Here is a 25030-nt window from a genome sequence, read left to right as displayed (position 1 = left end):
GTGGAGTGCAGGGAGACAACACCTCTCAGCAGAGACACACACACACACACACACACACACACACACACACACACACACACACACACACACACACACACACTCTAAACACCTCCCAGGAGCATAGATCGCTGCTCTCCAGACCCATTACACCAGACATCTCTAATCACCATGTCTCTGTAACTTATAAATCATCAGGGAGTTTGAGCTAGATAAAATATACAGAGCCTGAAGACAGTGTTCTGGAGCCATGCTGGGCTGGTGTAGTCTGCTAGCCCCAGGTGCTGTAGAATTATAGTAACTATCACACCTCCCTCTTCCCTCCCTTTCAGGCCTGGCTGGAATAATGCTGCTTTCTTTCTGTCAATCGATATAGCTCATCTAATCATTCTCTCATTTTGTTTTCACAGACCGAAGAGAAATCCCAGTCAGAGGTACTGAACTCCCTTTCACCTTCTTTGTAAAGAAATGCACTTTCCCCCTTTCTTCGTTCTCTCTTACTTGTTGCTTTCTCTCTCTTTCCCCCTCTCTCTCTCTCTCTCTCTTTCCCTCTCTCTCTCTTTCCCTCTCTCTCTCTCTTCTTCTTCCTTCCTCTTCATCTCTCTCTCTCTCTCTCTCTCTCTCTCTCTCTCTCTCTCTCTCTCTCTCTCTCTCTCTTATTCTTGTCTCTGTATTCATATGACATGCTGGAACATGGGGGCGTATTCAGTATTGTATCTAGTTACACATGTCTGTGTTGTGGGTGACAATGTGACAACAAGCTCTTGTTCCGGACACCTGTGTGCTCCTTTATGAAGCCATGACACGGTGCTTCCTTTCCCTAACCTCTTTCTATCAGAGGGTAGATTTTTCCTTTGTATTGTCACACCTACAAAACTTTCTCAGCCTGTCAAACCTTCTCAGCCTGTTGTGTGTTTTTTTGGTGGTGGTGTGTTTGGGTGATGTGTTTTGATGTTTAATGTGTGTGTGTGTGTGTGTGTTTTATTTTTAGATCCGTAAGCTGCGTAGAGAGCTGGATGCCTCCCAGGAAAAAGTCTCGGCCCTGACGACACAGCTGAGTGCTAATGTAAGTACAACAGGAGGGAGATCTAGCTCCTCACACAGATGTGGAAACACGCGGCTACACAAACACACAGAAACTAATGTGGAAACACCAAGGCTGTTGCGGCGACTTCCTCACATTGAAAAACGACTTAGAAACGCACAAAAGCACACCTTTGACGGAAAAAAATACGAAAGCGTCGTCTCTACTTGCAGATGCTGCTAGCGAGGAAAATGGCGGCGAAGAACAGCCTGACGCAGTTCGAAATGAGATTCGCAAAATGAACAAAAAATCTCAGAAGAGAGAAAGGGGGCGAAAAAAGAAAGTGTATACTCTTGACAAGTTACAAACGCAGAAGAGAGGATATCAACCTTGGCGGACAAGAACACCTGTCTAAACGACACTGTTGAAATAATGGGGACTGTGATTGAAAAGACTTCAATAACAGGAAAATTACTGTCGGAGAAGAAACACTTTTGGATCAGATGGGTTCCCCAAAATCCACAGAAATACGGAGGATTGTGTGAAAGACGTTTTAAGCAACATATCTGATAACACACCGGAGGATGTTAACAACATGACCATCGAGAGAAATCGGACACCAATGACACTGCGCCCAGGACCAGCCCCACGCAATCCCCCGGCCTATCCTGGTGAAATTCTTACCTTACATCGACAGGGAGAAAGTCTGGTTCAGAGCAAAAGAGCTCAGGACTTTTCACTCGAAAGGGACAACGGTGGAGTTTTTCCCCTGACTTTTCCAAGATTCGGGACAAGAGAAATGCGTTCACGGAGGTGAGGTATATGTGCAGGAAACGGGGACTGAAACACTCATAACCTGCCGTGTTCTGGGTTACTGCGAGAGGATCACTACGTCGTTTCACAGACCCAAAGGAGGCAAAGAAGTGTGTCCGGCGACGTCAACGAGGCCGAACAAATTGAGTAGCGTGGTAGGCTGTGTAAGATCCGCATGCAGGCGCTGGTTCGTCACGGATGGACGACCATTTTTTCTTTAAGGTGATAGGAGAATTTCCTATGTTGTGAGTAACAGTCTCATTGAGTGTTTATGCTGCGAATGCTGCCTATAATTTATCTTTCGGGTTTACAGTTGATATCATTATATTACTAGATTAAGCAGAATTGTAGTCCCAGCATATCGTTCTGTTTTAGGGTTATAGCGGGGATAAACATATCAATTATCTAAAGTTTTCACTCAACAACAGTGGGGCAATAAAGTATTTAGTCAGCCACCAATTGTGCAAGTTCTCCCACTTAAAAAGATGAGAGAGGCCTGTAATTTTCATCATAGGTACACTTCAACTATGACAGACAAAATGAGAAAAGAAATCCAGAAAATCACATTGTAGGATTTTTAATGAATTTATTGGCAAATTATGGTGGAAAATAAGTATTTGGTCACCTACAAACAAGCAAGATTTCTGGCTCTCACAGACCTGTAACTTCTTCTTTAACCTTTCTGATCTCCCCATCCCGGATCCGGGATCGTGAATACAGACTCAAGCTCATTACCATAACGCAACGTTAACTATTCATGAAAATCGCAAATGAAATGAAATAAATATGCTAGCTCTCAAGCTTAGCCTTTTGTTAACAACACTGTCATCTCAGATTTTCAAAATATGCTTCTCAACCATTGCAAAACAAGCATTTGTGTAACAGTATTGATGGCTAACGTAGCATTTAGCATTAGCATTCAGCTGGCAACATTTACACAAAAAAACAGAAAAGCATTCAAATAAAATCATTTACCTTTGAAGAACTTCAGATGTTTTCAATGAGGAGACTCTCAGATAGCAAATGTTCAGTTTTTCCTGAAAGATTATTTGTTTAGGACAAATCGCTCCGTTTTCTGCGTCACGTTTAGCTATGAAAAAACCCCTGTATCCAGGATTGTGTAAATCTATCAGCAAGCTCATTAGCATAACACAACGTTAACTATTCATGAAATCGCAAATGAAATGAAATAAATATGCCATCTCTCAAGCTTAGCCTTTTGTAAACAACACTGTCATCTCAGATTTTCAAAATATGCTTCTCAACCATAGGAAAACAATAATTTGTGTAAAAGTAGCTAGCTAGCGTTAGCATTTAGCGTTAGCATTTAGCGTTAGCATTAGCGTTAGCATCCAGCACGCAACATTAACAAAAACATAAAAGCCTTCAAATAAAATAATTTACCTTTGAAGAACTTCTGATGTTTTCAATGAGGATACTCTCAGTTAGATAGCAGATGCTCAGTTTTTCCAAAAAGATTCTTTGTGTATTAGAAATAGCTCCGTTTTATACATCACATTTGGCTACCAAAAAAAATCCGAAAATTCAGTCCTCAAAACACGAACTTTTTTCCAAATTAACTCCATAATATCGACTGAAAACACGGAAAACGTTGTTTAGAATCAATCATCAAGGTGTTTTTCACATATCTCTTCATTGATACATCGTTCTTGGACACATGGTTTCTCCCCTATATCAAATGGAAAAGTACTAGCAGCTGGCAATTGCGCACCGAATTCCACGCAGGACACCAGGCGGACACTTGGAAAATGTAGTCTCTTATGGTCAATCTTCCAATGATATGCCTACAAATACGTCACAATGCTGCTAAGACCTTGGGCGAACGACAGAAAGTGTAGGCTCATTCCTTGCGCAATCACAGCCATATAAGGAGACAATGGAAAACAGAGCTTCAGAAATTCTGCTACTTCCTGGTTGATGCATCATCTTGGTTTCGCCTGTAGAATGAGTTCTGGGGCACTTACAGACAAAATCTTTGCAGATTCTGAAACTTCAGAGTGTTTTCTTTCCAAAACTGTGCATAGTCGAGCATCTTTTCGTGACAAAATATCGCGCTTAAAACGGGAACGTTTTTTATCCAAAAATGAAATAGCGCCCCTAGAGATCTAACAGGTTAAGAGGCTCCTTTGTCCTCCACTCGTTACCTGTATTAATGGCACCTGCTTGAACTTGTTATCAGTATAAAAGACATCTGTCCACAACCTCAAACAGTCACACTCCAAACTCCACTATGGCCAAGACCAAAGAGCTGTCAAAGGACACCAGAAACAAAATTGTAGACCTGCACCAGGCTGGGAAGACTGAATTTGCAATAGGTAAGCAGCTTGGTTTGAAGAAATCAACTGTGGGAGCAATTATTAGGAAATGGAAGACATACAAGACCACTGATAATCTCCCTCGATCTGGGGCTCCACGCAAGATCTCACCCCGTGGGGTCAAAATGATCACAAGAACGGGGAGCAAAAATTCCAGAACCACGCGGGGGGACCGAGTGAATGACCTGCAGAGAGCTGGGACCAAAGTAACAAAGCCTGCCATCAGTAACACTCTACGCCGCCAGGGACTCAAATCCTGCAGTGCCAGACGTGTCCCCTTGCTTAAGCCAGTACATGTCCAGGCCCGTCTGAAGTTTGCTGGAGAGCATTTGGATGATCCAGAAGAAGATTGGGAGAATGTCATATGGTCAGATGAAACCAAAATATAACTTTTTGGTAAAAACTAAACTCGTCGTGTTTGGAGGACAAAGAATGCTGAGTTGCATCCAAAGAACACCATACCTACTGTGAAGCATGGGGGTGGAAACATCATGCTTTGGGGCTGTTTTTCTGCAAAGGGACCAGGACGACTGATCCGTGTAAAGGAAAGAATGAATGGGGCCATGTATCGTGATATTTTGAGTGAAAACCTCCTTCCATCAGCAAGGACATTGAAGATGAAACGTGGCTGGGTCTTTCAGCATGACAATGATCCCAAACACACCGCCCGGGCAACAAAGGAGTGGCTTCGTAAGAAGAATTTCAAGGTCCTGGAGTGGCCTAGCCAGTCTCCAGATCTCAACCCCATAGAAAATCTTTGGAGGGAGTTGAAAGTCCATGTTGCCCAGCAACAGCCCCAAAACATCACTGCTCTAGAGGAGATCTGCATGGAGGAATGGGCCAAAATAACAGCAACAGTGTGTGAAAACCTTGTGAAGACTTTCAGAAAACTTTTGACCTCTGTCATTGCCAACAAATGGTATATAACAAAGTATTGAGAAACTTTTGTTATTGACCAAATACTTATTTTCCACCATAATTTGCAAATAAATTCATTAAAAATCCTACAATGTGATTTTCTGGATTTTTTTTCTCATTTTGTCTCTCATAGTTGAAGTGTACCTATGATAAAAATTACAGGCCTCTCTCATCTTTTTAAGTGGGAGAACTTGCACAATTGCACAACTTTTTTGCCCCACTGTAGGCCACAACAGGTGTGTTCAGGCCTCCCTGAATGTTCAGTGGTGTACATACGTTTTTATTGACCCGCGTGTAGTGCAGGGGTTAACTACACCGAGCATCCTAGACAGAGGAGATTAAACGTTCTTAGGTGATGAAGGTCTTCACACAGTGGTCTACAATTATATTTTTTTCCCGGGGGGGGGGGGGGGGGGGGTGATGTCATGTTTGGGTTTCAGGCGAGGCCGTTGTGGCTGTGTTAACCGTCAGCACACGTTCAATGAGAGCTTTTCTCACACTGCTCAAAGCAAGTATTGTCGTCTATGTTTAGCTGCAGTATCTCAACACGTGGTTGTTCAAGGTCTCCAGGTCTACCTTGTCTCTCCTTTTTATCACAATTGGGAGGAGTCTATCGTCACCCAGATACCACTTCTCTCTGTCTCCCCACTGTCTCGCCATCCCTCGCATTCGCCTTCAACCCTCCATGCACTCTCTCTCTCTCTCTCTCTCACCCACCCAGACACTCTGTCTTAGTTCTTAGACACGGGAGAGAATAGACACGGTTCGTGTGTCGGGGGAGAAGAGGTACTAAACAGCCACAGAGTCAGTGCTGTAGCTTTAGCATTGTTAGCATCCAGCCTCCCTGGCCATGGCGTCCAGCAGACCATACCCCAGAGCGGGCACAGAGGGCATCTGGCTCCCCCTGAACCACTACCCTTCCAGGAGGAGAAGCCATCCGGCACCGCCACTCAGAGGGGACCTGGGAGACCCTGTCGACCAAAGCTCTGGTGTGGACACATCTATTAGAGAGGTGTGAGAGGATTTAAGCCCGGATTTAGAGGATTTCTGGCGCCGCTTTTTGAGACATTTTGAAGTTGTGCGACTGACAAGAGTTGGTTATTATGATATGTAGCATTTGCTGTTTTTCGTTGTTTTTTTGTTGCTTTTGACTTCTAGTCTTTAACTGGAATGTAGGCTAATCAGTGCACCGAATAAGCTGTTGGTTTTGAGATGTTGTAACTGTTGTTATTCGGTAACTTGGCTTGGATTCCTGGCAGTTGCTTTTGTCTTATCGGCTACTAGCTCTGTCCTTGAAGCAGGTCATCTGGGAATGCAGCTACTGTTGCGCTCATCACTCTCATGCTTTGACAATAACCGCTTCTGAAGGATCTTTGGCCATCCAATCTAAGTTGAACTATAATATGACCTCTTTGAACCTGTGAGTAGAATTATAAACTGGGTGGGTCGAGCCCTGAATGCTGATTGGCTGACAGCCGTGATTTATCAGACCGTATACCACGGGTATGACAAAACATGCTCTAATTACGTTGGTAGCCAGTTTATAATAGCAATAAGACACCTCGGGGGTTTGTGATATATGGTCCATATTAACCACGGCTGTGTTCAGCCTAAGAACAGCCCTTAGCTGTGGTATATTGGCCATATACCACACCTCCTCTGGCCTTATTGCTTAAGTATAGTTTGACATATTCTAACCTGTGTTATTTCCCTGTGCAGGCTCACCTGGTGGCAGCATTTGAACAGAGCCTGGGTAACATGACCATCAGACTGAAGAGTCTCACTATGACCGCTGAGCACAAGGTGAGGCATGTCATTGCATAGCATGACATCATTTAAGGCAGAATTTAATTATGTTCATCTCGGCCAAAGGAAAATCCCCAAAACATAAAAATGTGATCATGTATATGAATTTTAGACACATGACTGTTAGTTGCATGTTGTTGTAATGTTCTAAATGTGTTTTCCCCTGCAGGACTGTGAGCTGAACGAGCTGAGGAAGAACATTGAGCTGCTGAAGAAACAGAACAACGTGGCCCAGGCCGCCATCAACGGAGTCATCAACACACCTGAGTTCACCTGCAAACAGAACAGGACAGGTAAGGAGAACCCGAACCACAACCATAGCAATAACACCAACAACCTCTCACAGTACCTTAAAGGTACAGTAGACTCAGATAAATGATGTTTCCACGAGCAGCACCACAGATCCAAGATATATACAGAAAGGTATGTGGACACCTCTTCAAATGAGTGAATTCGGCTATTTCAGCCACTCCCGTTTCTGACAGTTGTATAAAATCGAGCACACCGCCATGCAATCTCCATAGACAAACACTGTCAGTAGAATGGCCTGTACTGAAGAGCTCAGTGACTTTCAACGTGACACAAGTCAGTTCGTCAAATTTATGCCCCGCCTAGAGCTGCCCTGCTCAACTGTAAGTGCTGTTATTGTGAAGTGGAAACATCTAGGAGCAGGAACGGCTCAACAGCGAAGTGGTAGACCACACAAGCTCGCAGTGCTGATGCGAGTAAAAATCGTCTGTCCACCATTGCAACACTCACTACTGAGTTCCAAACTGCCTCTGGAAGCAACATCAGCACAATAACTGTTTGTCGGGAGCTTCGCAAAATGGGTTTCCATGGCCGAGCAGCCACACACAAGGCTAAGATCATCATGCGCAATGCCAAGCGTCGGCTGGAGTGGTGTAAAGCTCGCCGCCATTGGACTCTGGAGCAGTGGAAACGCGCTCTCTGGAGTGATTAATCACACTTCATCATCTGACAGTCCGACGGGACGGATCTGGGTTTGGCGGACGCTACCTGCCCCAATGCATAGTACCAACTGTAAAGTTTGGTGGAGGAGGAATAATGGTCTGGGGCTGTTTTTCGTGGTTCGGGCTAGGCCCCTTTGTAGCAACAATTTGGGGAAGGCCCTTTCCTGCTGTAGCATTACAATGCCCCCGAACACAAAGCTAGGTCCATACAGAAATGGTTTGTCGAGATCTGGCCTGCACAGAGCCCTGACATCAACCCCATTGAACACCTTTGGGATGAATTGGAACGCTAACTGCGAGCCAGGCCTAACATCAGTGCCTGACCTCACTAACGCTCGTGGCTGAATCGAAGCAAGTCCCCGCAGCAATGTTCCAAAATCTAGTGGAAAGCCTTCCCAGAAGAATGTAGGCTGTTATAGCAGCAAAGGGTGGACCAACTACATTTTCATTTTCATGAATTTGGAACGAGATGTTTGACGAGCATGAGATGAGATGTTCCACATGCTTTTGGCCATGTTGTGTATTATGACGAGCGAAATGCAAGACTTCGACGGGACCAAGACAGCAGAGAAGTTAAGCCTCGCACTTCAAAGCTCTTAGGTGTAGCGTAAATTTACCCACTATGCCAGGTGTAAACTACATTCAGCCGCGGGCTGATTTTCTTCTTGAGCGGATGGTCAGGTGGCCGGAACATCATTACAAATAATTTGTAGATTGCAAATTGACCGCAAGAAGCGAAAACATATAATATTTGAGTAAAACAGAATATTTTCAAACCTAGCTTACATTTGTATACGATCACAGATACATTTGGAAAGTATTCAGACCCTTTGACTTTTTCCTTGTCAATCTACACACAATACCCCACAATGACAAAGCAAAAACTGTTTTTTAGACATTTTTGCAAAGTTATTACAAATAAAAAGCTGAAATATCACATTTACATACAATTCAGACCCTTTACTCAGTACTTTGTTGAAGCACCTTTTGCAGCGATTACAACCTCGAGTCTTCTTGGGTATGACACTACAAGCTTGGCACACGTGTATTTGGGGAGTTTCTCCCATTCTTCTCTGCGGATTCTCTCAAGCTCTGTCAGGTCGGATGGGGAGTGTTGCTGCACAGCTATTTTCAGGTCTCTCCAGAGATGTCCGATCGGGTTCAAGACCAGGGTCTAGCTGGGCCACTCGAGGACATTCAGACACTTGTCCCGAAGCCACTCCTACGTTGTCTTGGCTGTGTGCTTATGGTCGTTGTCCTGTTGCAAGGTGAACCCACTGCCCAGTCTGAGGTCCTGAGTGCTCTGGAGCAGGTTTTCATCAAGGATCTCCCTGTACTATGCTTTATTCATATTTTCTTTGATCGTGACTAGTCTCCCAGTCCCTGCTGCTGAAAAACATCCCCACAGCTTAATGCTGCAACCACCATGCTTCACCGTAGGGATGGTGCCAGGTTTCCTCCAGACGTGACGCTTGGCATTCAGGCCAAAGAGTTCAATCTTGGTTTCATCAGATCAGAGAATCTTGTTTCTCATGGTCTGAGAGTACTTTAGGTGCCTTTTGGCAAACTCCAAGCGTGCTGTTATGTGCCTTTTACTGAGGAGTGGCTTCCGTCTGGCCACTCTACCATAAAGGCCTGATTGGTGGAGTTCTGCAGAGATGGTTGCTCTTCTGGAAGGTTCTCCCATCTCCACAGAGGAACTCTGGAGCTCTGTCAGAGTGACCATCAGGTTCTTGGTCAACTCCCTGATCAAGGCCCTTCTCCACCAATTGATCAGTTTGGCCGGGCTGCCAGCCTTTCCAAATCATGTCCAATCAATTACATTGACAACTGGTGGACTCCAATCAAGTTGTTGAAACATCTCAAGGATGATCCATGTAAACAGGATGCACCTGAGCTCAACTTCGAGTCTCATAGCAAAGGGTCTGAATACTTATGTAAATAAAGTATCCGTTTTTTTTTTTTATATACATTTGCAAAAATGTCTAAAAACCTGTTTGGCTTTGCCATTATGGGTTATTGTGCGTAGATTGAGGAGGAAAAATATTTATTTCATCCATTTTAGAATTAGGCTGTAACGTAATAAAATGTGGAAAAAGTAAAGGGGTCTGAATACTTTCCAAACGTGCTGTGCCTGTCTATCATACATGGGAATACTTTAGAACAGATTTCCAAAATGAAAATCACTTGGAGATGATTTTCTGCTACTGTATTTTTACAGTCATTTATGTCCCAAACTTGCTCAGAAAACTTGGGGGGCCAAAAAAAATCACCTGCGCCCCACCAGTTGGGGAACCCTGCACTATGCTCTTTATTTTATGCATCTACATCATATCACTGACTCTACCTTGAAGCTTACACCTGGCAAGGGAAAAGTGAACTTATAGACTTCCCCCAATGCTGTGATACTGTATTCTTTCCGAGTCTTTCAAACAAGTCTCTCTCTCTCTCTCTCTCTCTCTCTCTCTCTAAACCTCCTCCCTCTCCTTCCCTCTTTCTCAGGTTCTTTCTCAGGTGGTGGTGGTAGTAATGGCAGCTCCCTGCAGCAGCAGCAGCAGCAGCCAGACCTACGGATGAGGAGACAGCACTCGTCAGACAGCGTCAGCAGCATTGCCAGTGCAACCAGCCACTCCAGTGTGGGATCCAACATGGACGCCGACGCTAAGAACAAGAAGAAGAACAAGAAGAACTGGGTATGTGCTTTCGTAGACATGCACAAGTGCACACTCACACATGCACATTACTCACACACGCGCACACGCATACAGACACACACACGGGAACTGAGTATGATCGTGATCACTCACAAACAAACAACACACACAAACATATCTTACTCCAAATGACATCTAACAACTTGTTTTTAGGTTTGTCTCTGTCTCACTTGTTTTGTCTCTCGATATATGTGTTTGTAACTCACACTCTGGGTTCTCTTTCTCAGGCATCTTGCACAGGGGCCAAGGGGATTGCAATACAATTAGCTTTCCTTATAGACTCAGTTACTGTTAAAAAAAGAGTGTACTGTATAGGGAATAGTGTGTAATTTGGTATGTTACCTAGATCTACAATTGTAGAGGTTTTGTGAAATAGAGAAACGCAGAACACATTCAAATATTTTCCTGTCGATACAGGAAGTTAACGCTGTTCCATTTCTTGTTGTGTTCCCTCTTGCTCCTTGTTGCTGACAGATCGTGTCTTGCACAGGAGGACAGTTTGAAGATGATGATGTATGCATCCTATTTGTGTTTAGGTTACTATAGAGGCTTTTAGGCTGCGTGCCTTTATGTTGATATCTGTAGGCAACAAAATAGTGATCAACCTGAAAGCTTTCGTGTCAAGTATTTGTATGTGTACCGCTTCAAAGATGCTAGATGGAAACAGCTACGCTTGAGACTCTAAATATACTATTAGACTCTGTTTCGTTGCCTACATCAACAGTGTCTTAATAAGCTGATTGTTGCTGTGAGAGCTGCTTTCATACCCAGTGTGTCACTGCTGTAGTGTCTGTAGCAAATCTATCTCCTAGTCGATCCTCCAGACTTGGGCTCAATTCCAATAACATTTCAGAAATTGTATTACATACCAATAGAGGAATTTGGTTTCCAACAGGATTTGAAATGGAATTGAGCCCTACTCTTATTTGCTTCATGGTATTGGCTGCTATTGAACCTGTCTAGACCCTAGTGATTTGTGTTCCTATCCTCTTTTCCCATAGATGCAATAACATTGAAGTGACCCTGTGTAAAGCTGGCTTTAGCTTTGTATTTCTATATTTGTAGCTCTATAGATTTATCATAGAATACTCCTGTCCCAATCCCAATCCACTTTGTGTAAACAGGCGTACTGTCTATATTAGAGGTCGACCGATTATGATTTTTTAGCTCCGATACTGATTATTGGAGGACCAAAAAAGCCAATACCGATCAATCTGCCATTTTTTTATTTATTTCTCTCTATACCATTTGTATTTCATTAACCTTTGACTATTGGATGTTCTTATAGGCACTTTAGTACTGCCAGTGTAACAGTATACAGTGGGGAGAACAAGTATTTGATACACTGCCGATTTTGCAGGTTTTCCTACTTACAAAGCATGTAGAGGTCTGTCATTTTTATCATAGGTACACTTCAACTGTGAGAGACGGAATCTAAAATCCAGAAGAAAAAAAATCCAGAAATTAATTAATTCGCGTTTTATTGCATGACATAAGTATTTGATCACCTACCAACCAGTAAGAATTCCGGCTCTCACAGACCTGTTAGTTTTTCTTTAAGAAGCCCTCCTGTTCTCCACTCATTACCTGTATTAACCGCACCCGTTTGAACTCGTTACCTGTATAAAAGACACCTGTCCACACACTCAATCAAACAGACTCCAACCTCTCCACAATGGCCAAAACCAGAGAGCTGTGTAAGGACATCAGGGCTAAAATTGTAGACCTGCACAAGGCTGGGATGGGCTACAGGACAATAGGCAAGCAGCTTGGTGAGAAGGCAACAATTGTCGGCGCAATTATTAGAAAATGGAAGAAGTTCAAGGTGATTGACCGTCATACTCGGTCTGGGGCTCCATGCAAGAGCTCACCTCGTGGGGCATGAATGATCATGAGGAAGGTGAGGGATCAGCCCAGAACTACACGGCAGGACCTGGTCAATGACCTGAAGAGAGCTGGGACCACAGTCTCAAAGAAAACCATTAGCAACACACTACGCCGTCATGGATTAAAATCCTGCAGCACACGCAAGGTCCCCCTGCTCAAGCCAGCGCATGTCCAGGCCCGTCTGAAGTTTGCCAATGACCATCTGGATGATCCAGAGGAGGAATGGGAGAAGGTCATGTGGTCTGATGAGACAAAAATAGAGCTTTTTGGTCTAAACTCCACTCGCCGTGTTTGGAGGAAGAAGAAGGATGAGTACAACCCTAAGAACACCATCCCAACCGTGAAGCATGGAGGTGGTAACATCATTCTTTGGGGATGCTTTTCTGCAAAGGGGACAGGACGACTGCACCGTATTGAGGGGAGGATGGATGGGGCCATGTATCGCGAGATCTTGGCCAACAACCTCCTTCCCTCAGTAAGAGCATTGAAGATGGGTCGTGGCTGGGTCTTCCAGCATGACAACGACCCGAAACACACAGCCAGGGCAACTAAGAAGCATCTCAATGTCCTCCGTAAGAAGCATCTCAAGGTCCTGGAGTTGCCTAGCCAGTCTCCAGACCTGAACCCAATAGAAAATCTTTGGAGGGAGCGAAAAGTCCGTATTGCCCAGCGACAGCCCCGAAACCTGAAGGATCTGTAGAAGGTCTGTATGGAGGAGTGGGCCAAAATCCCTGCTGCAGTGTGTGCAAACCTGGTCAAGAACTACAGGAAAAGTATGATCTCTGTAATTGCAAACAAAGGTTTCTGTACCAAATATTAAGTTCTGCTTTTGTAATGTATCAAATACTTACGTCATGCAATAAAATGCAAATGAATTACTTAAAAATCATACAATGTGATTTTCTGGATTTTTGTTTTAGATTCTGTCTCTCACAGTGATGATATGATATGATAAATATGATAGATATGATAAAAAATTACAGACCTCTACATGCTCTGTAAGTAGGAAAACCTGCAAAATCGGCAGTGTATCAAATATTGTAGCTTCCGTCCCTCTCATCTCTCCTCCCTGGGCTCGAACCAGGAACACGACGACAACAGCCACCCTCGAAACTGCATTACCCATGCAGAGCAAGGGAAACAACCACAGGCTCAGAGCCTAGGCTGAAACGCTATTAGCACGCGCTAACTAGCTAGCCATTTCACATTGGTTACACCAGCCTCATCTCGGGAGTTGATAGGCTTGAAATCATAAACAGCGCAATACTTGACCCACAACAACGAGCTGTTGTCAAAATGCACGAAAGTGCTGTTTGAATGAATGTTTATGCGCCTGCTTCTGCCTACCACCGCTCAGTCAGATACTTAGATACTTGTATGCCCAGTCAGATTATATGCAACACAGGACACGCTAGATAATATCTAGTAATATCATCAACCATGTGTAGTTAACTAGTGATTATGATTGATTGATTGTTTTTATAAGATAAGTTTAATGCTAGCTAGCAACTTACCTTGGCTTACTGCATTTGCGTAACAGGCAGTCTCCTTGTGGAGTGCACAAGGATGAGTTAACTGTAAGGTCGCAAGATTGGATCACCCGAGCTGACAAGGTGAAAATCTGTCGTTCTGCCCCTGAACGAGGCAGTTAACCCACCGTTCCTAGGCCGTCATTGAAAATAAGAATGTGTTCTTAACTGACTTGCCTAGTTAAATAAAGATTAAATAAAGGTGTAAAAAAAAAAAACGGTGTCCAAAAATACCGATTTCCGATTGTTATGAAAACTTGAAATCGGCCCTAATTAATCAGCCATTCCGATTAATCGGTCAAGCTCTAGTCCATATGCAGTTTCAACAAGCAAAAGTAACGTGACATGTTTAAGATCTAGTGATCTAAGATCTAATAAGCTATTCTCAGAGAGCCCATGGTTCTCACGTGCTTTTTGCACAGAAAATAGGTGGGTCCCCTGATAATTTGCTGATTGGATAAGCCATATGTGGTAGGGTGTAGTATGTAGGGTGTATGTGGGCTGTCTGTGAAGTATCCTGGTAAGAAGGGTAGTGGACCGTACATGAGCCTCCTATTAGAAGGACATTAGTCTGCACCAGTGTGGGGGTGAAGCAAATGGATTTGGTATCTTATGGTGCCGAACGGTTGTATTCCTATTCGAGTGCATACATTCTATTTTAATTGCCTTCCATTCTGTACCCTGTTTAGAGATTCTAATGGTACACGTTCTAGAAGTGTAGATTGCGCTCCCGATTCCTAAGATTGGACTTTTGACATTCCTTAGAGCATTTACCACAGTACACTTTCTGTAGCCTCCACTGAACGCTGGCTGTCCCTACCACTAACACGCTCACACACTCCCCACTGAACCTCTGCTGTTTTGTGTCTCTCTCTCTCTCTCTCTCTCTCTGTCTTCCTCTGTGCTATCGCTTCATATGGCAGGTCTATGAGGTAAGAGTGGATAAAAAAAAACACAAAAAAACGAAAGGCAGCTTAACCTCAAGCTAACCTTAACCTAACCCCCTGCACTACGTAGGTTACTAACCCAATCCCTCTCCTTCCTCTCCTGTCCTCAATCATCCCTCTGCTTTCTTCTCCAGTTGTGTTCTTTATCCTGATCCCTTTCCTGATGTGACTTTGAGTCTGCTCTGAAACAAAAACGGAAAATCAGGCTCAATTGTAATGACGCCATTTCAGAGTAATTGCGTAGCAAACATACTATACCGCTTTGGCTGTACATTAAAGTTACATGAAACGGGTGGTCTCCGCGACAGCCTTAGGTGCTCTTTTCTAGTCCTATTCACTGCAGTGTAGCTAGTTCTCTCTACAGTCTACAGTGCATTATACAGCTATACACACAGTAGGTGAGGTTAGTGGACTGGATGTCTGTAACCACACACACACACACACACACACACACACACACACACACACACACACGGAATATCAGGCTGATGTAAGGGTGTATGTGGTTACACAATAACCACCTGACACTCATTCATTTGTGTTTAGAGCATAAGCTCAAGTCACGGCCTCCCTACAGCACTAGTCCTTCCCCTTTGCTTCTCCTTCCCTTCTCTCTTTTCTTGATCTACTTCTCACTTGCTCAGGCACTCCCCTCACAGCTGCCTTCCTCCTGCTTTCCTCCTGCTTTCCCTTGCTCCCCGTCTGTCTTGGGAGTGTATCCTCACTCTTCTCTCTCTCTCACGCACACATACACTCACCCTCCACTCCTCTCTGTCTCTCTCCCGCCTGCAGTTGCGGAGCTCCTTCAAGCAGGCGTTCAGCAAGAAGAAGTCTCCCAAGTCTGCCTCGTCCCACTCTGACATAGAGGAGATGACGGACTCCTCCCTCCCCTCCTCGCCCAAACTCGCCCACAATGGATCCACAACCTCCAGCCACATGCTCAGGAACTCGCAGTCCAACTCACTGTACGTATACGGTGTGGTGTTTGTGTGTGTGTGTGTGTGTGAGTGCGAGCGAGCGTATGTGTGCTCGTGTCTGTGTGTGAGAGAGAGAGAGAAAATGTACAAGTTATATCAATGAATCAATCTGTTTGTAGGCTGTCGGACTGTCTGGACGGTGAGGCAGAGACAGTGATGCAGCTCCGCAGCGAGCTCAGGGAGAAGGAGATGAAGCTGACAGACATCCGCCTTGAGGCTCTCAGCTCGGCCCATCAACTGGACCAGCTCAGAGAGGCCATGAACCACATGCAGGTAACACACCCACACACGGTGAAACGTACGCGCATGCACACACACACACACACACACACGCACACTGTTTTGTGGACCGACTGTTGCTATGTCTTCGGGTATTTTCTCTCAGGGGGAGATAGAAAAACTGAAGGCAGAGAATGACCGTCTGAAGCTGGAGAGTACGGGGAGCAGCCGAGCCCCCTCCCAGGCCTCCATTTCCTCATCGCCCCCTCACCATACACACACCCCTACATCAGGGCCTGGTCTGTGCCAGCACAGCATCAACCTCACCGAGTCCACCAGCCTGGGTGAGAATGGCATGTTTTGATGTGGTATCTGTACAGTTGAGTAAATGTGTGAGCATGTATTTGTGTTTGGGTGCGATTGCCTTTGAGAGTGTGTTTGCCTGATTGTGTGTTTGGGTGAAATGGGTGTATGTATGAGTGTATGTATGTATGACTCTTCTCTCTCTCTTCTCAGACATGTTATTGGATGATACAGTGGGAGATGGAGTGATGAGGAAAGAGGGACGACATGTGAAGATAGTGGTCAGTCTGGATGAGTACCTCTCCCAGGAGGCCAGGGCTCGCCACTTCCTGATTGGCTGTATCGGTGTGAGTGGTAAAACCAAGTGGGACATCTTGGACGGGGTGGTCCGCCGCCTCTTCAAGGTAAAAACACGGGAATGAATGACTTCATTTGTGAATAAAGGCTTCATTAAGAAAATGACTGTAAAAACGGTTCAATCTCTGTGGATTGACGAGGAATTGAAAAATGGTATGGTTGAGGGGGTTGAGGCAAAAGGAATGGCAAATAAGTCTGGCTACACAACCGATTGGCAAACGTATTGCAAATTGAAAAATCGCGTGACTAGCCTGGATAAAAAGAAGAAGAAACTACACTATGAAACAAAGAATGATAGTAACAAGCTTTGGAGCACCTTAAAGGACATTTTGGGGGGGAAAGCAAACACGGCTCCATCATTCATTGAATCAGATGGCTCATTCATCACAAAACCAACTGATATTGCCAACTACTTTAATGATTTTTTTAATTGGCAAGATTAGCAAATTTAGGCATGACATGCCAGCAACAAACGCTGACACTACTCATCAATGTATATCTGACCAAATTTTGAAAGACAAGAATTGTCATTTTGAATTCCGTAAAGTGAGTGTGGAAGAGTTTAAAAAGTATTGTTGTCTATCAACAATGACAACTTGGATGGAAAATTACTGAGGATAATAGCGGACGATATTGCCACTCCTATTTGCAATATCTTCAATTTAAGCCTACTAGAATGTTTGTGTCCGCAGGCCTGGAGGGAAGCAAAATTCATTCCACTACCTAAGAATAGTTAAGCCCCATTCCAGTCTGAATCACAACCGGCCGTGATTTGGAGTCCCACAGGGCCGCACTAAATTGGCCCAGCGTTGTCCGGGTTATGTTTTGTCCGGGGTAGACCATCATTGTAAATAAGAATTTGTTCTTAACTGACTTGCCTAGTTAAATAAAAAATACTGGCTCAAATAGCCGACCAATCAGCCTGTTACCAACCCTTAGTAAACTTCTGGAAAAAAATGTGTTTGACTTGACCAGATACAATGCTATTTTACAGTAAACTAATTGACAGCAAACTTTCAGCACAATTATAGGGAAGGGCATTCAACAAGCACAGCACTTACACAAATGATTGGCTGAGAGAATTTGTTGATAAAAAGATTGTGGGGGACGGGCTATTTTGTTAGACTTCAGTGCGGCTTTTGACATTATCGATCATAGTCTGCTGCTGGAAGAACGTATGTGTTATGGCTTTACACCCCCTGCTATATTGTGGATAAAGAGTTACCTGTCTAAAAGAACACAGAGGGTGTTTTTAATGGAAGCCACTCCAACATAATCCAGGTAGAATCAGGAATTCACCAGGGCAGCTGTCTAGGCCCATTTACTTTTTTTCAATCTTTACTAACGACATGCCACTGGCTTTGAGTAAAGCCATAGTGTCTATGTATTCGGATGACTCAACACTATACTATACAAGGGCATTGTATTTGGGACAAATCATTCACTAGACCCTAAACCTCAGCTAAATCTTGTAATAAATAATGTGGAAATTGAACAAGTTGAGGCGACTAAACTGCTTGGAGTAACCCTGGATTGTAAACGGTCATGGTCAAAACATTGATACAACAGTAACTAAGATGGCGAAAAGTCTGTCCATAATAAACTGCTGCTCTACCTTAACAGCACTAACAACAAGGCAGGTCCTACAGGCCCTAGTTTTGTCGCTCCTGGACTACTGTTCAGTTGTGTGGTCAGGTGCCACAAAAAATGAAATTTGCAATTGGCTCAGAACAGGGCAGCACGGCTGGGCCCTAGGATGTACACAGAGAGCTAACATTAATAATATGCATGTCAATCCCTCCTGGTTCAAAGTGTAGGAAAGATTGACTTCATCACTACTTGTATTTATGAGAGGTATTGACATGTTGAATGCGCCGAGTTGTCTGTTTGAAATACTGCCGCACAACTCGGACACCCATGTATACTCCATAAGACATGCCACAAGAGGTCTCTTCACAGTCCCCAAGTCCAGAACAGACTATGGGAGGCGCACAGTACTACATAGAGCCATGACTACATGGAACTCTAGTCCACATCAAGTAACTGATGCAAGCAGTAAAATTAGATTTTAAAAAACAATTACAAAAACACCTTATGGAACAGCGGGGACTGTGAAGCAACACAAACATAGGCACAGACACATACATGCACACACACACACACAATAACATACGCACTATACACACATGTACACATGGATTTTGTACTGTAGATATGTGGTAGTGGTGGAGTAGGGGCCTGAGGGCACACAGTGTGTTGTGAAATCTGTGAATGTATTGTAATGTTTTTAAAATTGTATAAACTGCCTTTATTTTGCTGGACCCCAGGAAGAGTATCTGCTGCCAAGGGGATCCATAATAAAAACAAATACAATTTCATTTGATTTCTCTTTCCAATATCAAAATAAGTAACACAAAACAATTCATAGTAGAGTTGCATATCACCTAACCCTTGACCTTTGCCCTTATGCTTCTGTAGGAGTACATCACCCATGTGGACCCAGTGAGCCAGCTGGGGCTTACCTGTGACAGTGTGGAGGGATACAACATCGGGGACGTGCATCGTCATAGCAACACCAGCGCCGCTCACCCCCCCGAGCTGCTGCCCTGCGGCTACCTTGTTGGAGACAGCGACACCATCAACATCAGGCTCAAAGGTAAGGAGTGCGTGTGTTTCTCTAAATGTGTGTATCTCTCCCTACGATCTGGTGTGTATTGTGCACATGGGTTCTGTGTGTAAGCATTTCCCTCTCTCTCCCTCTCTAGGTGTGAGCAGTGAGAGTGTGGACTGCCTGGTGTTTGACACCCTGATCCCTAAGCCCATGCTGCAGCGCTACGTGTCTCTGCTGAGGGAGCACCGCCGTGTCATTCTCTCTGGCCCCAGCGGCACCGGTAAAACACACCTGGCTCATCGTCTGGCAAGACACCTGCTCTTGCAGGAGGGCCGACCCCTGACCCCTCATTCCGTCGTCACCTTTAACGTGGACCACAAATCTAGCAAGGTACGTAGCTATGCCCCTGAAGCACCTCACGAAGCATGGGGCACCGACTGGCGAGACGATACTTTGTGTGATGTGACGATTCATTTGCCTTCTTTTCCCCCCTGTTATATTAGATATGTATCTTGGAGGCAGAACTTGAAAAAGTGTGTCTATGTTAAAGCAACTCAATAGGGTTTTTTTGTGCGTTGAAAAAAGACTTGGTGTGTAAACCTCCTCTCTCTCTCTCTCTCCCTCTCTCTCTCTCTCTCTCTCTCTCTCTCTCCCTCTCTCTCTCCCTCTCTCTCTCTAGGAATTGCGTCAGTACCTGTCAGGCCTGGCTGAGCAGTGCAGCAGTGACAGGCCAGAGGCAGAGAGCCCTCTAGTGGTCATACTGGATAACCTGCACCATGTCTCCTCTCTGGGAGAGATCTTCAACGGAGTGTTCAACTGCAAGTACCAATGTTGGTGAGTACATGCACACGCACACGCGCACACACACACAATTGTGTTCATTGTAAATGTGTTGATTTTCTGTATGTGTGTGTTCTCTCTGTTCCCAGCCCCTACATCATCGGTACTATGAGCCAGGCCACATCCTCTGCCCCCAACCTACAACTCCACCATAACTTCAGGTAGGCCAACTCAACAGTTCAACAGTAACTGAAATGAAACAGTAAAATGTTTGAATTTGAAATGCACTTTGCATGATTCTTCACTAGGTGGCAGCAACAGGCTGGGCGGCAATCCATTGCCCTCTCTCCATTCCTTCAGAATGGAAAGATGGAGCGTCTTCATTGGCTGTATTCATGAATGAGTACCTAACCTATTAACTCCTCCTCTCTCTCTCCTTTGCATATGTGACCAGGTGGGTGCTGTGTGCCAATCACTTGGAGCCGGTGAAGGGCTTCCTGGGTCGCTATCTGAGGAGGAAGCTGATCGAGACGGAGATCGGCAGCCGCAAGCGTAACCTGGAGCTGGTCAAGATCATCGACTGGATCCCTCGCGTCTGGCACCACCTCAACCGCTTCCTAGAGGCACACAGCTCCTCTGACGTTACCATCGGTAGGTAGGAAACACAAGAACGTCATAAACCAGCTCTATGCCCCAATCCAAAATGAATGGAAAAGATAAGCACAGTAATTTTGAGATTTGTGGTTCTTATCTTTTCCATTCCTTTGAGGTTTAAGGGCATAACCGATGGGGTGGGATGTGGACTAATCTTGACATTAGGCAAATTTTGTGCTCGGAGGACTTCTGACAAAAATATATTTTGGAATATAATGTGATTTATGCATGTTATTGTGCTTTGGTCACAATATTCTCAATATTCATAACCTCATCTGGCCATAAACTCATTTTCCAAATAGGAAGGAAAGGCACAGTGGCACTATTTAACATCCATCTGACCTTTTTATTTATTTTTTTATTTTTATTTTACCTTTATTTAACCAGGTAGGCAAGTTGAGAACAAGTTCTCATTTACAATTGCGACCTGGCCAAGATAAAGCAAAGCAGTTCGACAGATACAACGACACAGAGTTACACATGGAGTAAAACAAACATACAGTCAATAATATAGTATAAACAAGTCTATATACAATGTGAGCAAATGAGGTGAGAAGGGAGGTAAAGGCAAAAAAGGCCATGGTGGCAAGGTAAATACAATATAGCAAGTAAAACACTGGAATGGTAGTTTTGCAATGGAAGAATGTGCAAAGTAGAAATAAAAATAATGGGGTGCAAAGGAGCAAAATAAATTAATTAATTAAATACAGTTGGGAAAGAGGTAGTTGTTTGGGCTAAATTATAGGTGGGCTATGTACAGGTGCAGTAATCTGTGAGCTGCTCTGACAGTTGGTGCTTAAAGCTAGTGAGGGAGATAAGTGTTTCCAGTTTCAGAGATTTTTGTAGTTCGTTCCAGTCATTGGCAGCAGAGAACTGGAAGGAGAGGCGGCCAAAGAAATAATTGGTTTTGGGGGTGACTAGAGAGATATACCTGCTGGAGCGTGTGCTACAGGTGGGAGATGCTATGGTGACCAGCGAGCTGAGATAAGGGGGGACTTTACCTAGCAGGGTCTTGTAGATGACATGGAGCCAGTGGGTTTGGCGACGAGTATGAAGCGAGGGCCAGCCAACGAGAGCGTACAGGTCGCAATGGTGGGTAGTATATGGGGCTTTGGTGACAAAACGGATTGCACTGTGATAGACTGCATCCAATTTGTTGACCTTTGACCTTTGCCTCCCCAGGGCCACGCCTCTTCCTGTCATGTCCCATGGATGTGGCTGGCTCCAGGGTGTGGTTCACAGACCTCTGGAACTACTCCATCATCCCCTACATGCTGGAGGCAATCAGAGAGGGACTGCAGGTAGGCTATAAACACACAAAGGCATGCAACACACACACACGTACAACACATGCATGTGGATTCACACAGGCACACACATACATATCAGTCACAAAAATAAAAAAAATATGCACACACGCACTTGCATTATTTATGGCACTCACTGTGTTATCGTAATATTATCATACCTCTTCATTGATACTTAGAATTTTCTCTCCACTCCATCCGTCTCCCTCTCTGTAGCTGTACGGCCGTAGGTCAGCGTGGGAGGACCCTGCATGCTGGGTGATTGACAGCTACCCCTGGTCAGCCACGCCCACCGCACCTGCTGACTGGCCCCCGTTGCTGCAGCTCCGCCCAGAAGATGTGGGCTTCGACGGTTACTCCGCCCCCAGGGAGGGCATCAGGAAGGAGCCGCCGCAGAGCGACTGTGACGCAGACCCACTGGTGAGACAACACGCGCGCGCGCACACACGCAAATGCTCAAAACAGGTGACGTGAACACACAACACACACACAAGCAGGCACTGCAGATCCAGGAGACAACGCAGGCCCGCACGGTCACGCTCACGCTAACCTTTGACCCCTGCGTCTTCGTCCTCAGATGAATATGCTAATGAGGCTGAAGGAAGCAGCCACTTCCTCCAGCCCTCAGAGATACGACAGCGACTCTAACAGCAACAGTCACCAACACGACATCCTGGACTCAACACTGGAGTCAACATTGTGATCCGACTCCTCCCCCTTCCCAAGAAGACACAAATACATTCAGTTAACTTTTTTATGTTCAGTCAATACAACATTTCTTTTGAATGTGTTTTTCAAGCTCACGTCCACACAAAAAAATCAAGCCACTTTAATTGTCATGTCCAGAACACGACGGGTGCAGGTAACCCAAAATGAGAGAAGAACTGAAGAAGGAAAACAAATAGGAGTGAAACAGAAAGCTGCTGCGCTGTTCTATTTTTGCACCGTCATGGCTAACCGCTCTCCTACGTCCAATCCGGACGTGCCATTTAGACAAAACAACTGACATAAACCAGGATTTTACACTGTGCGTCATCTTCACCGTCCTCTACGTTTTCCTTATCAGCATCAGTACCATGGTCTCCTTATTTAAGAAGACAAAAGAGACTGCAGCTTTGAGCCAAACCCACCACAATCAGCAAGCCAGGCTCCTCACGGCTCTTCCCCAGCTGCAGTGCTCCAAACTGGTCTACAGATTGAGCTACAGGCCCTTTCCTTTGGAGCACGGTGCTGGGGGTCTCATCTTCGTCATCTCCACACAGACCAAATTCACTGGTTCCCAAATGCCTCCTTATGCCCCCGATGACACACACACACACCCATCACCATTCACCTGCCCCTACATGTGACTCCTTTTGTCCCAAACGGGTCGCCGTAGCATGAGTTTCTTCTCCAGACGAAAGTCTCTACTTTGGTGCTGGACTGAACTTAAATGAGGATGCCTTACTTTTTTTTTTTGGAACAGACTTTGTGCATTAGCTACTTTTTTATTTTGTCTTTTTGGCCGTAAACTTACAGGGCTTTAAGTCGGCACTCTCTTTGCGTTGTGCCTAGGCAGGCGGGCTTGAAGAGCAGCGTCGACTATCGTCATATTAAACACTAATGCCATGTTATAAAGAGGCTACTAGGGCTTGAATAGGGAAAGGGACTTGGGCTTTAATAACATGTCATGAATTGTATTGCTCCCAATGCTGAGATGTTTGTAAAAGTTTGGACATAACTTACTAAGGACAACTTGTGAGATGGGAAAGTACATTTGGTTGGTGCTCAAAGTACACATCATTGTGTAATAAATATGGGGGAACGTTTATTAAGGGAATTGTTTTAGTCTCGCTATACCTCATCTACCTTCTATACTCCCCTTTACGCCTTTGCCATGCTTCTTGTCTGTTTTGATCATGTGACGTGTAATGATTAGTGTTGTCATGACCACATGTTGAGTGAAGATGTAAACAATATGTATATGCTGCTTTGTTTAAAGTCATTTTTGCTTGAGGTCATGTTTAAAAGGTACAAATGGGAGAAGTTAAAGATTTAAGAATGGTTATGGCTTCAGGTCAAAACAGCTTTTTTTCCCCCTTGGCTTCAGAAATGTGTATATTGTCCCCTTTCCTCCAAAACCCTTCATCCTAGGAGGAGAAGTGTGTTTTTTTTGGGGTCCGATTAGGTTATTTGTTTCCAGCGTCGCTTCTATTATCTTTCAGAGTTCTTAGTCATCAAACCTATGCAACATTCATTTCAAACTCAAAATTGAAGCCAAGCCTTATGTCAGTTCTTTAAGGTTTTTCAACACTGCCAAGAGATGTACAGCAAGTGATCCGATTTTGTGAATCGTTTTTGGGGAGCTTGGTACAGTCTTTGTTAATTTACAAATCAAATGTGTCTGTGCATTTGGAGAAGGGCGTCTTGTCATAGTGAATGCAAGCACAACAAACAACGGATATGTATGTGTTTGTCCGTCTGTATGTCGACCGGTGAAACGACCTGCTCGCTTTGAGAAGTTTAGGATGGTGAAATGAATGGAGTTGCTGTTGAATTCACATGTTCTTAAAACTTAATGAATGTGTAGCCTTCTTTGCTATGTAAAAAAAAAAAAAAAAAAAAACACAAAAACATATGTAACATAACAGTGTAAATACTTGATTACCTTGCAACATTTTGATGACTTTTCTAGCCCATTTGTAACTACTTGAAAATGAGTATTTTGTGTACAGTCTCTTTTGCGTCAGAGCAGGCGTGTGGAGTTTATCGTCAATGTTCTCTCCAGAGCTTGGAGAACTGATTCTGAAGATCACTGTACTAGTCTTAAGTTATTTGTGATTCAATAAAAATCATGGTTATTTATTAATTCATGCAATGTGACTATCAATTATGGCTCTC

At 44.4% G+C, this 25030-nt stretch overlaps 1 protein-coding gene and 1 long non-coding RNA gene across 15 annotated transcripts in view; one reads left to right on the top strand and one right to left on the bottom strand.

The window, feature by feature from the left end:
* The window catches only part of LOC149982929 (uncharacterized), a 216261-nt gene extending 212897 nt beyond the window's left edge, over positions 1–3364 (bottom strand). For both annotated transcript variants that reach the window (XR_016496766.1, XR_016496765.1), the window contains exons 1-2: positions 3239–3364; positions 2810–2871 (exon numbers count right to left, since the gene is read on the bottom strand). This is a non-coding gene — a long non-coding RNA (uncharacterized LOC149982929). The remainder of the gene's footprint in view (positions 1–2809; positions 2872–3238) is intronic.
* LOC110526168 (neuron navigator 2) overlaps positions 1–24998 on the top strand; it is a 343510-nt gene extending 318512 nt beyond the window's left edge. For all 13 annotated transcript variants that reach the window (XM_090238216.1, XM_090238215.1, XM_090238214.1 and 10 more), the window contains 17 exons: positions 408–431; positions 989–1063; positions 6808–6891; positions 7064–7187; positions 10368–10558; positions 15735–15907; positions 16039–16192; positions 16305–16482; positions 16655–16845; positions 19277–19454; positions 19564–19799; positions 20089–20243; positions 20339–20410; positions 20644–20840; positions 22026–22144; positions 22367–22570; positions 22728–24998. In XM_090238216.1, coding sequence (XP_090094342.1) covers positions 408–431; positions 989–1063; positions 6808–6891; positions 7064–7187; positions 10368–10558; positions 15735–15907; positions 16039–16192; positions 16305–16482; positions 16655–16845; positions 19277–19454; positions 19564–19799; positions 20089–20243; positions 20339–20410; positions 20644–20840; positions 22026–22144; positions 22367–22570; positions 22728–22853 — 2481 coding nt within the window. In that variant the 3' untranslated portion in view covers positions 22854–24998. The remainder of the gene's footprint in view (positions 1–407; positions 432–988; positions 1064–6807; positions 6892–7063; positions 7188–10367; positions 10559–15734; positions 15908–16038; positions 16193–16304; positions 16483–16654; positions 16846–19276; positions 19455–19563; positions 19800–20088; positions 20244–20338; positions 20411–20643; positions 20841–22025; positions 22145–22366; positions 22571–22727) is intronic.
* The last annotated feature ends 32 nt before the right edge of the window (positions 24999–25030 follow it).

This window comes from Oncorhynchus mykiss, chromosome 6, assembly GCF_057628025.1.
Source record: "Oncorhynchus mykiss isolate SJ-2025 chromosome 6, ASM5762802v1, whole genome shotgun sequence".
Taxonomy (NCBI): Eukaryota; Metazoa; Chordata; class Actinopteri; order Salmoniformes; family Salmonidae; genus Oncorhynchus; species Oncorhynchus mykiss.
The sequence above is the reverse complement of the archived record's forward strand: the minus strand, read 5'-3'. Positions and strand labels throughout refer to the sequence as shown.